Source organism: Manacus vitellinus, unplaced genomic scaffold (genome assembly GCF_001715985.3).
Source record: "Manacus vitellinus isolate BGI_N305 unplaced genomic scaffold, ASM171598v3 scaffold_93_pilon, whole genome shotgun sequence".
In the NCBI taxonomy this organism is placed as follows: Eukaryota; Metazoa; Chordata; class Aves; order Passeriformes; family Pipridae; genus Manacus; species Manacus vitellinus.
This window is the reverse complement of record NW_021940884.1, coordinates 492,660-505,734: the sequence shown is the minus strand read 5'-3', so window position 1 is coordinate 505,734 and position 13,075 is coordinate 492,660. Positions and strand designations below refer to the sequence as shown.

Genomic DNA, 13,075 nt, shown 5'->3' with positions numbered 1-13,075 from the left:
CAGTCAAAGTTTCCCTAAACCTCAGCCCACGTCCTGCCCAGAACTCCCAAAGCTGGGGGCCTGTATCCCTCTTGTACTGCTCTCAAAAGATGCTGGCAAGGGACCCAAGGGATCCACCAGCAGCTCTGAAAATTGGCATTGATCATTACACTTAAACCCTCCCTAAATCCTCCTTACCCCAGCAGGGATCACTGCCTGGAACACCAGATTCAGCCAGGGCAGAGGGAACAAGGGGACAACTGAGAGCTGGAACCACTGTCCCACAACCCACAGCTCCCAGCACAACCAGTTCCATTGGGAGGGATTTTAACTTGGGCAGAAAGAATACAGATTTAAATTATTTTTGGGGTGTTAATTATAAGATTAATATAACACACATCCAGTGATGGGCACAGCTGACGCTGCCCGAGCGATGCCAGCGCAGGTCCCTGCAGGGCAGCTCACCTGGAGCAGCAGGAATGTGCCCACCATCCAGGCAGGGATCAGTCCAGCCCCCCAGGGTGTCCCTGCCCCGTGTCACTGCCTTGAGCAATCGCCTGCAACGTCCCATGTTTGTGGTGGGTGATTAAGGATTGCCTTTATAGATTTTTTTCTCTCGTAAGCAGGGTAAAGAATGCCAGGGGTGGTTTATGATGTTGTCACAAGGCACTGGGGATGGGAAGGAAATTTCCACTTGCCTGTCTCTGTTGCTGGCCACACCACAGACAAGGGGCAGGCCAGAGAAGCCCAGTCCAGGCCCCTCTAAATGAGCCTCCAATAAACCATTTCCCCTCCCAAGAACTTGGTTCCTACAGACAAAAGCTCTTGGCATCAGGTGATAGAAACCACTGGGATGTGGAAGTGAGGGCCGACTTGGGCTGGTCTTTGGGCTCCTGTGAACCCTCTGTACCTGTGGAACATGGCTGGGACTGTGCCCATACTCTGTCTCCCAACAGAGTGGTGGCTTTGGAGCACTGGGAGGTCACAACTCAAAAGCAAGGATTAACCCTGTGTCCTTGGCTTTTAAACATTTACTATTTTTGAGGGAGTGGGATGTTTGCCTGAGCCTTCCAGAGGAAATGTTCCACGTTCATGCAACAAAGGAATTAATTATTACTGAGCCCAGGCCTGCAGCAGGACAGAACAAAGGAGCAGCCCTGAGGGAATGTATCTGCCCTGGTGTTGGGAGCTCCAGCCAAGCGGTTCTGCAGCCAGAGCCAGCCAGTGCTGCCCTGGCATCCCGTGTCTGCCATGTGGGACTGAGGCAAAATCCTTGGAGAAAGCAGCCTGGGAAATTTCAGTGCTGTGCAAAGCCCTGACTGATTTGTTTTGGAAGATGAGGGAGAAGGAAGGTTTTTTTGCAGGGCCATGGCTGATGTGCCACTAACCCAAGAGCCCAGGGAACGCTGCTCCTCCCTAACTACTGCTGGGCATGAGGATGGCTCCAAGGAAAACCAGCACTCCCTGCACACAGTTCCAGTTAACCCAACAAACAGGGACAAAACCAAACCAATAAAAGTGGGATGATATTTTCAACACCTGCCAGCTCTGACTCCTAAAGCACTTGAACACATAAATCCTCGGGGAATCTCCTGATGGATAAGCGAGGCTGGGTGATCACCTGGCTCCCACCAAAGGGGCAGGACCAGCCATGGAGGAATCACCAAAAGTTTCCAGCTGTGCCACACCAGGAGGTGCCAGAGGAGAGTGCAAGGAGAAGGGTGGTGGGGCTGCTCAGCGAGGTCACAAGTCACTGCCAGCGAGATGAGGGTGGGCAGAGCGAGGGACTGGAAGGGCACAGCATCCCCCAGCACTGCCCAGCCCACAGCCAAAGGCTCACAGCAGCAGATACCCAGCCTGGATTTACCACCAGGGACTGGCAGAGCCCATTGCTCTCGTGTTAACCCTGAACTCTGACTTTCCTGCTCCTACAACTCCTGAGCATAACATGTTTTCCAGAACATCTCACAGGTGACTGCTCCAGATCCAGTTTAAGCTACAAGGCCAGGTTGGACAGGGCTTGGAGCAACCTGGGCTAGTGGAAGGTGTCCCTGCCCATGGCAGGGGGTGGAACAGGATAATCTTTGAGGTCCCTTCCAACCCAAACCATTCTGGGATCCTACACCTCAACCCAGCCATCCTCCCGTGTCCTCCTGAGCAGAGGCTGCCCCAGCACCTGCCTTGTGTTTAGAGGTGCCACAAACACGTAGAGACAACAGCCCTGCTCTGAGCAGCCTTTGCCCCTCACAGAGATGAAATCCTTGGCACTAAGGTTTGTTTGATAAGCTACATGGAAACTCTGCCCGTGGGAAAAGGCGTGGGGATGAGAACAGATAAATCTGTTCACATTAACAGACACTTATTTTTGTCCTTGTTTGGGCTTGCACCGATTTGTTAAACAAGTGACAACAGCAACTGTGTCAATGAGAACAGGAAACGGTGGGACCAAACACGCCACAGCTTCCAAAAACCCTTTTTAGGAATCACAGAGAACATTTCCCACATCCATCTACCCCAGCAGAAAAGTCAGAATACCCCTATTTTATCCACCTCCTGTGTTTCATTGTTTCCCTTTGCTTCATTGTGCAGATCTGCCACCTTTCCTTTGCTTTTCCATACAATCCAAAGTGCCCAAACTGGGGTTTGTATAGAAAAGCAGATTTGGGGACTGGAACTGGATGATCCTTAAGGTCCCTTCCAATGCAAACCATTCTGGGGTTCTAAACCCAAACCACTAAAAATCCAAAAAGCACATAAGCAGACTCTTAAGGACATGATCAAGTACCATTAACAGCTAATCACAGAATTCCAGAATTATTTGGGTTGGAAGGGATCTTAAAGCCCACCCAGTCCCACCCCTGCCATGGACAGGGACACCTTCCACTAGCCCAGGTTGCTCCAAGCCCTGTTCAACCTGGCCTGGGACACTTGCAGGGATGGGGCAGCCACAGCTTCTCTGGGCAACCTGTGCCAGGGCCTCCCCACCCTCACAGGGAAGAATTTCTTCATAATATCCAACCTAAACCTCCTCTTTCAGTCTGAAAACATTCCCCTGTGTCCTGTCACTTCATGCTCTCCTAATGCTTAAGTGCTCTCTGTGGATCAGTGCTGGCACATTTCAAAGGCCCCAATTCTGCCTGGATTGCTATGAAGAAGTTATCAGGAAGAATTTTGGTGCTGCAGGACGTGCTGCTGCAAGGAAAGACCCCAGCAGAGCCAGCATCAGGGTCAGCTCTTTCAAAGAGCCATAAAGAAGCAAAAGCAATTCCTTTGACACTGCCTTATCTTTCCATGTTTATCTTGGAGACAGATAATCCCCACGATTACTCAACTGGGGCTGAGGGAGCACTGGCAGAATGATTTGCAGCTCCGAGCTGTGGCACAGGTGAGGTGACCTCTGCCCCTCCAGAGAGCCCACGTTGGGTAAGAGTTTCCCTTCAAATCGCTACTGAAACGCTCCGGCGCCGATGGAAATTTCCAAGGATTCCTAACACAGACTTACCCCTGTCTGCTGGAAAACAGGGACAGATTTGGGTCAGTTCTGCATGCACAGACTGGTTTCTGAAGAGGGAAAACAACCAGTAGGATGAAGCCACACTTAGACCTTAATTCCGGTATTGAACATTCATAGTTCTGGTATTTGGTGTTAAAATCCCCCAAGCTCTCACAGAAGGGACGGATGCTCTGGTCCCACACACGCCTGCACATCTCCCCTGCAATGACCTGGCCCCTGTTTCCCCTGCCTGTCCTGTCAGCCCAATGAGGATGGAGCGTTTCCATCCTCAACCACCACATTTCCTGTGCCCCAGCAGCACAGAGACCTGGAAACTCCTGTCAGCTCAAAACAAGGAGCTGTAACTCTGCAGAGGGGTTGAAATGCTGGGCACTGAGCTAACAAGTGCTTTTCATTCACTACTGGGTAATCCCAGGAAGGAACTAAATAATTTCATTTCCTAGAAGGTAACTTCTTTTATCCATCTTTTCAGAGTGAGCAGGTGATGCTCGGGCAGGTAACGTGGGTGGGACACAGATACAGTGAAGTGTGATCACCCACAACGTGCCTGGGCCTTGGACAGAGCAAGGACCAACATCCAAGACTCAGCATGGACAGGCAGGAGGATTCTGGGGTACCTGTGGGAACAATTTGTGACAGGCAGCTCACAGGCAGGGCCCACGTGCCACGACTCCCTCGCTTTGCCATGGCAACTGGACTCAGCATCCTGCTGTGCAAAGCTTCCCAGCCACAGACTGGGGGAAGGAGAGAGGCCTGACAGCACCCAGGAACAGCCAGCTGGGCTGGAACAGGAGGGAGAGGCAGAGATCCAGGGACAGCTCCAGGGAGCCCCAGCAGCCACACCCAGTGTAGGAAGCAGCAGCAGAAGGCAGAGGCCACCTCTCCTGGCTGGAAAACCTTCCTCAGCCTTCCTCAACCAGCAGCTCCCAGCAAAGCAGCACTGTTTCAGCAGCACCAGGCACCCTCCACATCCAAATATTCCCTGGAGAGTGGTGAAAGATTTATCTCTCTCAGTTAGTGGAACCCCGAGCGCTGGGCTGCCCACACCCATCCTCCCCACACAGCTCCCAGGGAACCACACACTCCTTTGATCCTGCTGTAACCCTGAAGCACAAGGTGACCCACTTTCCTCACCACTGTTGGCAACTGAGACAGGAGAGACTGGAATAGCTTTTGCAGGAATGATTTCCCTTCTCCTAGCTGGATGCTGTTCAGCTCACCAGCTGCAAATGGAAAGTCAGACTCACCCAGTCAGAGGGTGATCAGGCCACCACCATGTTTTCATCCCAGGGCACAGCTCTGCTCCTGTGCCACGCTCTCCAGTGCTCCCCTTGGATGAACTAACAATACAGGGACTTAAAAAAGAAGTGATGAGCAGAAATTCCTCCAAGATCTAATCCAAACCCACCTTCTTTCAGTTTAAGGCTGTTTCCCCTTATCCTATCACTACACCCCCCTTCTGTTTACTGCTTCTGTTCCTCTGAAATTGTGACTGTAACTTCCAAGAACTGTTTATTTTTCCTGGTATCTCAGTAATATCCATCCCTTCATCTCCAGTCCAGGCCCATGTCAATCTTTTCCAAAGTGTTCTCACACTACAGCAAGTCACACACAGCACAGAAATGGTGGCCTATCACAGAATCCTGGAATGGTTTGGGTTGGAAGGGACCTTAAAGCCCATCCAGTCCCACCCCCTGCCATGGGCAGGGGCACCTTCCACTAGCCCAGGTTGCTCCAAGCCCCGTCCAACCTGGCCTTGGACACTACCAGGGATGGGGCAGCCACAGCTGCTCTGGGCCCGGCTGCAACTGCTTTAAAAAAATCCTCCTGGTGAGGCATTTGGTGAGAAGAAACTTGTAATCACTAAATCAGATATAAATAGGTAATTTCTAGTGAGTAAGACAGGAGACAAACTATAAATATTAAACATTTATTATTTTTCTCATAGGAAGGTTGCAAGATTCAATTTCAAACAACAGGACAGGGGCTTTCGTTACTCTTGGGATTTTGTTTTGCTTCTTTTAAGGGGAAAGAAGAAACTGGTGTAAAGATACTACCAGAAGCAGTGCAAATTGAGATTAATTTCTTTCTTTCTTTCCCCATCCCAGTGCTGAACTGCCAGGCTAAGCCCTTCCCAGTTAAATAACATCTACTTTCCAGTTTTTTGTACACCACTGAACAAAATCAGGGCTCCCCTTCTCCTTTACCCTTCCCCTACAAGAACACCCAGCACAGTGACAGCCTTGTGCAACAGTGAAGCCTGGAGAGGCCAACACGGTGACACCTCACCAAAATCAGACCTGAAGAGAATGAAAATGAACCAAATTGCACCTTCCTGATCAGCCATGCACAGTGCAGGTACCCAGTGCTGCAGCTCTCCAGCGTTGCTCTTCCACCTTCCTGTCACAAACACATGTTACACATCCACAAAAAGACAAAGGAGGAAAACCAAAGAACCCAAGAACACTTTCAGCTTTAAACTACGGAAGGCAAGCTTTAGACAGGAATCACTGACACCTTGTGAAAGTCCATCATTAGACATCTGGGAATGGAAGGCAAGTCCTGCCTCATAACAACTGCTCACAAAGAATATTCCTCAAAACCACCCAAAGCCACCAGGACAGTTCCCAGCACCGTCACAGGGACACAGACTGGGGTTGGCACATGCAAAGTCCATATTTCTGGATCCTGGCCCAAGCCAAGGCAGTCACTGGGGCTCCTGGGCTCCCTTCCCTCCAGCCAGACCCTCAGAAGTCGATGTTTGCCAGACCTGTGTGAAGAGAAAGAGGGATTAGGGAGGAAAAACAAGTGTTTATTCTTATCCTACCAGTCCTTCACCACTATTAGGACAGTCAGGCACAGAAAGAAGGATGCTTTGAGAATTACTTAACTTTTTTAAACTTAAATGTAAAGGATTTGGTGGGAGGATTTTTGATTGTGATGAAGCAATTAATTTGAATAAGCTAATCTGCAGGAATTGTTCATGGCAGAAGGAACAACACAGAATGTTCATGAACCTCAGATTCTGCCCATGAAATTAAAAAGAGAAATCTGGGGAAAGTACCCTTAATGAGGGCAGTAAATTCACATGGATTTAAACCTCCTGCTTTAGATTAAGGCATACCCATGCCATGTCCAGATGCCCATTGGACATCTGATTATCTCCTTTGAGATGTGTCTTTTTTAACTTCTAAGATACCCTGCACCACTCAACCTCAGTCCCCAAAACTGTCCTCAGTCTTTCTCTAATCATAGCAAGGAATAATGCTGAGTTCCCAAAAGAGTGAATATTTTGGGAGTGAATACTATGAATATTTTGCCCTTAGCTCCCCTAGAAATTCGTGTATTACAGTCATCACCTTTTAGCCCTAAGAAATGGAAAACATGGATTTTTGAGCTCAGGACTATGGAGGCTGGAGGATTCAGGTGACCAACACCACAAGGCAGCAGCTCTGCTACAGCAGCAGCAACAGGGTATTGAAGGTCTCCTTTCACCAGCTGTACCAGATGCTTGGCTGCTCAGAGATCACAACTATTCCCATCTGCTGTGCCTGGAACAGCGTTGTCTTCAGTCTGGACAAATACAGGCTGTAGCCATCTATCCCTCACCTAAACCCCAATTCTCCTGATTTTATTATTTGTTAAGCAGCAGCAACATAGAAATGCTACAGAAAGCATGAATCGAGTCCCTCCATTTCAAAGAAATCCCAGTCTAGGAGAGAGAGAATTTTAAGACCAAAAGGAACATTTAAAAGAGTTAATTTCAGAGGGAATTTTTTTCCCCCGGGAGAAAGTGGTGTGGAAAACTCCAGTGTCAGATGGCTGTAAATGGGGACAGTGCAGAAAAGCCTGGGATAAGTAATACAAATTTATTTTTGTGTTGTCAGGACACTGTGATTTCATATACCATGTGTCCATATGGCACTTCCCATGCATAGGATTTGTAAACCTTTCAATTAGCACTGATAGGATAAAGCAGGCAGTTATTTAAAGTAACCCATACGGCATCTTCTGGTGGAAAAATTCCAACTCTCCTCTACTGGACAGGCTTCCAACTTGGATGCCCATGAACCCTCCAAAGGCTGTGGAGAAGCAATCACGAGCTGGGAGGTGCTCCCAAGGACAGAGCAGCAGAGCCCATGCCCGGGACAGGGTGTCTCTATCCTGCACCCAGTGTAACGTTCCAATCCCAGTCTTTCCACATAAAATTCCATAGGAAGGATCACTCCTGCTTGTTGGAGAACATTACCCAGGTTGCTGCTGTCCTTTGAAGCCCAGCAGATGCAGTAGTGCTGCATTAGTTGTTCAAACAGTTCCTTTTCATCCAGGAATTCAAGTGCTTCTATTCTGTAGGAACAAAGTAAAAATTGGGATTTGAGCTGGAGTCTCAGTAGAGTCTTTAATAAACTCTTCACTCCCCAGGAGTGAAAACTCTGGCCAGTAAGGCAGTTACCTTTCCAGTCAATCATACAGGAGTTTGTCCATGGTGCCCCCACCTCTCCACCCTTGCTGTCCATGTATGGAACAAGTGACCCACGGGATGTTTTCAGCTTCTCATTCCTGGACTAATATTTCGTATTAGTCTGTACTTCATAGTTCATTTTCCAGGACTAGCCTGTGTAACTTCTCACAAATACCAGTATTTGTCTTCCAACCCCTTTTCCTGCAGATATCTGGCCTTGCTGGCCCTGAGCAGCCACAGCAGCCCAGTGGAAGGGGATTTATCCTGACCAAGGGATGGCAGGGAACAGCTGAAGACTGTGTTTTCTCCAGAGAATCACAAGTCCATACCATGTCTTGGAAGAGTGATGAGTACACCAGTGCAGCTCCCAACAGCTCTCCCACAGGAGCCCATCATGAAACACAAACTAAATGGTACAAATAGAAGATACAAGGAATTGTTTTCCCTAAAATGGTTCCCACCTTCCTAAAGGAAGGTCTTTAAATGTCTTCCTCCAAATGGGAGATTTTCTCCTGAGCTATGCCTGCTTTACAAAGCTTAACCTGGCCCATTCCTCTCTCTCTCCAGACTACTTGAATATCAGTGTTTATTTTCCATGCTAAATATTTGGAAGAGCTGCTACTGAGGATCAAAAGAGGCTGAGGGGCAAAAGTTCCAAAATACACTCCCAGATGTAAGTGCTGCAGAAGAACACTTCTGCAAAGACTTTTATAAATAAAAAGCATTATTTGCCTCATTAATACTGAAGGACAGAGTTTACATAACCTATTTCCTGGCATTTGGAACAAGTGGAAGGAGCTGAACAGATCTAAGGTAGTCAAAAATGCTGCAAAGAAAGCACAGGCTCTGTGTCTCCACCAGTGCCATCTGGCACCACCACACACCACTGTTCCTATTTAAACCACCTCTGATTTCCACCCTCACCTGTTCAGTTCCAGGGTTGGAGAAAACCCCATATGTGAATATTTGGACCAAGGTAACTTGTTCAGCTAATTCAAACTATAGTTAATGACTCACAGCAGTTCACATTTCATATTATATCCCTAAGTTACTCCTTAAAAAGTTTCATGTTTTTTAGTATTTCTTCAATGCAAAAAAAATTAACAAAATCCATGCAAATTAGTGACTGTTAAAACAGCCTTTAGTTACCCTGTGTTCTCTAAGCTCTGCAGACCCAGCAGTTTCCCTCATGAAGATGATTTCAACGTGTTGTGGTTTGACCCCAGCCAAAATGTGCACAAGGGACATCTCAGGGACTGCGGAAACTCAACACAGCACTTTGTGACATCTTTTGTCTGCAAATTCCTGTCATGAGATGCTTTATACTGCACCCAAATCAAACATCCCCATGGCCAGTGGATCATTAGTGCTGCTCCAGGCACAGCTTCACACTCAGCCACGGCCAGCACGTGCCTGCAGCCTCCTCTGTTAGAGCAGGGAATCCCACACTACACATGGGTGTGAACAGCCCTGGAAATGGCATCTGAGGATGACTTCTGGTTCCAAAATGAATACCTTTTGACATCAGCCTGTGGCAGGAAGCTGTACACCTTCATCATGTCGATGGCCCGCGCGGTGTCCCAGCCGCTGGCCAGCAGCCGCTCCCTCTGTAACACACAGGGCAGCACAGCTTTGAGGGGCCAGCAAAAAATACCAGAGGGCACTTTCTCCCCCCAAGGATTTTGTAGGGCAGCTGCTTGACCTGTTCTCTGAAGAGCTCAAAGTCTTTCCTAAGCATGTGCTGCTGATCTCTGTGCAGAGAGGGCAGGGGGCAGGCAGGGCTGGGCTCTGATCTACTGCAGCTTTGGGACAACCACTGACAGTCAGTGGGGTCAAAGAGAAGGCGCCAGGGTGACCCAACTGTGGCCTTCCAATACCTGAAGGAGCCAACAAGAAAGATGGAGAGACACTATTTACAAGGGCTTGGAGTGACAGGACAAGGGGGAACGGCTTCAAACTGACAGGGAATAGGTTTAGACTGGATATTAGGAAGGAATTCCTCCCTTGTGAGGGTGGTGAGGCCCTGGCACAGGTTGCCCAGAGAAGCTGTGGCTGCCCTGGATCCCTGGAAGTGTCCAAGGCCAGGTTGGACGGGGTCTTGGAGCAACCTGGGCTGGTGGAAGGTGTCCCTGCCCATGGCAGGGGGTGGGACTGCTCCAACAGGGCACACCCAGACAGAACGTGCAGACAGACTAATTAATGTTGATATCCCAGTCCCCCAGAGCTCTGTGCCCCTCTCACCTGGGAGTCCAAGGACCTGCAGACCTCCACCCCAGCCAGGTTGCACTGTCTCCTCTGCAGGTTCTCGATCATGATCTGCCCGAACCGGTCCGTCATGTTCACCTCGGGTAGAGAAGGAGACAAAAGTGTTCCCCCTTCTGCACACAACGTGAGCGTGGGGAACAGCAGGGCCCTGCTTAAACTCTTGGATTGCCTATGTCACAAAATGTACAGGAAACAGCAAAGTGAGTGCACATCCTTACACTGGGCCTCGTTCCCACTGCCACCACCTCCTCAGCTCCCTCCTGGTCACAGCCTCAGTGCCACAGTGACAGTGCCCTGCCCTGACAGACACAGGGACTGACATGAAAACTGATCTGCTTTGAGCTCTCAGCAACTTGCTTCATCTCTCCAGCAGTGATTTACAGCTTGGAAGATCCTGTTACTAAATTCCTGGAGCCACCTAGTTCCCCCGAGGCAGCGTTTAACTTCCACTGAGAGAAGCAGAGTTGGTGCTGATGTGATTTTTGCTCCACTTTGCCAAAGAACAGAGAGGTAATTATGTAATGTTATACACTCAGAGCCAGCACTCAGCATCATTTCTTTTTCCTCTGTCTTAGCTAAACCAATATTCTATGGTTTTCAACACATATGGATTAAGTCTCAATTATTTTGCTTCAACATAGTCCAGAAATTGTCTTTCAGAATAGCTGTATATTCTTTCTAACAAGCTACAAGTTAAAGCACATTACTACAGAAATTCAGAAGAAACTGCTGTCTCTACAAAAGGACACAGCCCACTCCTATTTCACAACAACTCCCACCTTGGAGAGCAATTGTTATGACAACAATGCGGGTCTGAAAATGCCATTTTGGTTTTACCTGCTCATAATTGATAAACATGGCCACGGGAAAGGTGCTTGCTGCCCACTTGAGCAGGTTTGCAGACTGCTGGGGGGTCATGTAAACCAGCACACACTCTGCCACCAGCAGTGTTGGCAAACTGCAAAACAAAACCAAACAACAGAACTATTCACAGCAGAAGAACAAGACAAATCTGTAAAGAATTGTTAGTGAGCAGTCATTTCATGTCTTGAAAGAGCTACATTTTTTATGAAGTAGACACTGAAGTTTGAATGAAATCTCTTCATCAAGTTGACTAGAACTAGGCTTTCTGGCAGCTCATGAATTAATTAACCACAGGAGACTTCTGTGGTTACAAACCAGAGATTTTGGGAAACAATCTCCTCTAAGCCAGCCCTGAACACAGAATAATGTGCATTCTCTAAGTCTTCTCTTACAGCAGGGAACTGAGGAGTCTATTAAAATTCCCTTTGCAGGAGAACTGTACTCTGTATACACAATCCACATTCCTCTAGAGATCAGTAAAATCAGGAATAAATTAAAAAATGAAAAAAAAAAGTTTTCTCTTTACGAAAGTTCTAAGAATTTTAATTAGTCAAATTTGTTCAGTATCTGTAAAATACTCTTCACATATTATTATCTAACGAAATGCAATCCACGGTTTGCACGTTGCCTCTTCCCCCTCCATCCACAAACCAACAAAAATAGACATCTACACGAGTGCTTTTCTTCAGAATTATTGAGTTTGCTTTTAATTGCTAGAATGAAAGGGAAAAAAAAGTCACTAGAAGCAGGAGAAATTCCACAAGGAGCAGCAATGTAGGCAAGCAAGGCAACATTTCAGAAGATGGAAGTGTAAAGAATTAAATGGCAATTTGATGCATTCTGCTTCCCCATATGCTCTCTCCCACCCAGCCAGATCGCTGCTATTTATATAGCTTAGATTTGAAAGGTCTGTCCATCATCCACTCAGAAACTCAACTCCTGCCCCCTCCAAAGCCTCGTGTTGAACAATAAAACCCCACAGAGGAGCTTCTGGACTCAGGTCCGCGGCAATCCCTCCACCAAAAGGTTTAGGGAACAACAGGGGTTCAAGTGGAGGCCACAGAAAAATACAAAGATAAAACTCTGAAGTCACAGAATCACAGCATGGCCTGTGATGGGTGGGAAGGGACCTTAAAGCCCATCCATTTCCACTCCCTGTCATGGGCAGGGACATCTCCCACTAGCCCAGGTTGCTCCAAGCCCCATCCAACCAGGGCTTCCACAAGCCCTCATTAAAAAAGAAAAATCAATTAAAAAATATATAATCTTACTGCTTATCCAAGTTGTGTTTCTTTAGCTTTTCCTCCAGATCTGAGGAGAAGCGGAGATCTGCTCCTACAATGGAATATCGACTGGAGTCAAGGCTGTGGGAATCTGCAAGGGCAATATTTGGAGAGACTAAGGTTACAAATAGGAGGGATGCTGAAATTATGAATTAAAAAAAAACAGCACAAGAATACATGAATTGGAAGCCAAAGTTTGGTCTGTTATACCTAACTATGAACAGCAAACTCTTCTTTTTAAAACATTAATTTCCCTTATACTTGTGGTTTACAGTGATATATCACCACCAGACCCTGCAACGAGCCCACTCCTTCCCTCTGAAGCCACTGTGATGCAGAGAGGTTATCCCAGCCGTTACCATGGCTCCCAGGAATGCAGAGAGAAGAAAAATGTGAAGATTAAAGGCAGGATTTTCATTGTGTTTGTAGAGTCTTTTTAGATGACCCAATGTATGTACACAGAACTACATAAAAGTACATCAATTTTTGAAAACCGGAGTTAAGAGTAACGTGTTTCAAATATTAACAACAGATACAGCCATATAAAATATTTATTTCTATAGTTATAGAATGTATATGGGGATCAGACACAGATTTGGGGCAAAAAAACGTTACAATTTATACTTTTGGTATGATTTAGTGATGGTATTTAAGCAAAGAGTCAAATTAGAGAAGGTGTTCTGAGAAACAAATATTACCCAGGGATAC

The 13,075-nt window shown here is 47.3% G+C and overlaps 1 protein-coding gene across 2 annotated transcripts in view; it reads right to left on the bottom strand.

Annotated features, from left to right (window-relative positions):
- Positions 1 to 5,407: 5,407 nt before the first annotated feature.
- Positions 5,408 to 13,075, bottom strand: part of LCMT1 (leucine carboxyl methyltransferase 1) — an 18,212-nt gene continuing 10,544 nt past the window's right edge. The window contains exons 6-11 of one of the 2 annotated variants that reach the window (XM_018086423.2): positions 12,356 to 12,458; positions 11,058 to 11,178; positions 10,197 to 10,298; positions 9,471 to 9,562; positions 7,743 to 7,840; positions 5,408 to 6,263 (exon numbers count right to left, since the gene is read on the bottom strand). In XM_018086423.2, the coding sequence (XP_017941912.2) occupies positions 6,241 to 6,263; positions 7,743 to 7,840; positions 9,471 to 9,562; positions 10,197 to 10,298; positions 11,058 to 11,178; positions 12,356 to 12,458 (539 nt within the window). In that variant the 3' untranslated portion in view covers positions 5,408 to 6,240. Of the gene's footprint in view, positions 6,264 to 7,742; positions 7,841 to 9,470; positions 9,563 to 9,657; positions 9,833 to 10,196; positions 10,299 to 11,057; positions 11,179 to 12,355; positions 12,459 to 13,075 lie in introns of those variants that run through there. The other variant, XR_003916385.1, reaches the window with a different exon arrangement.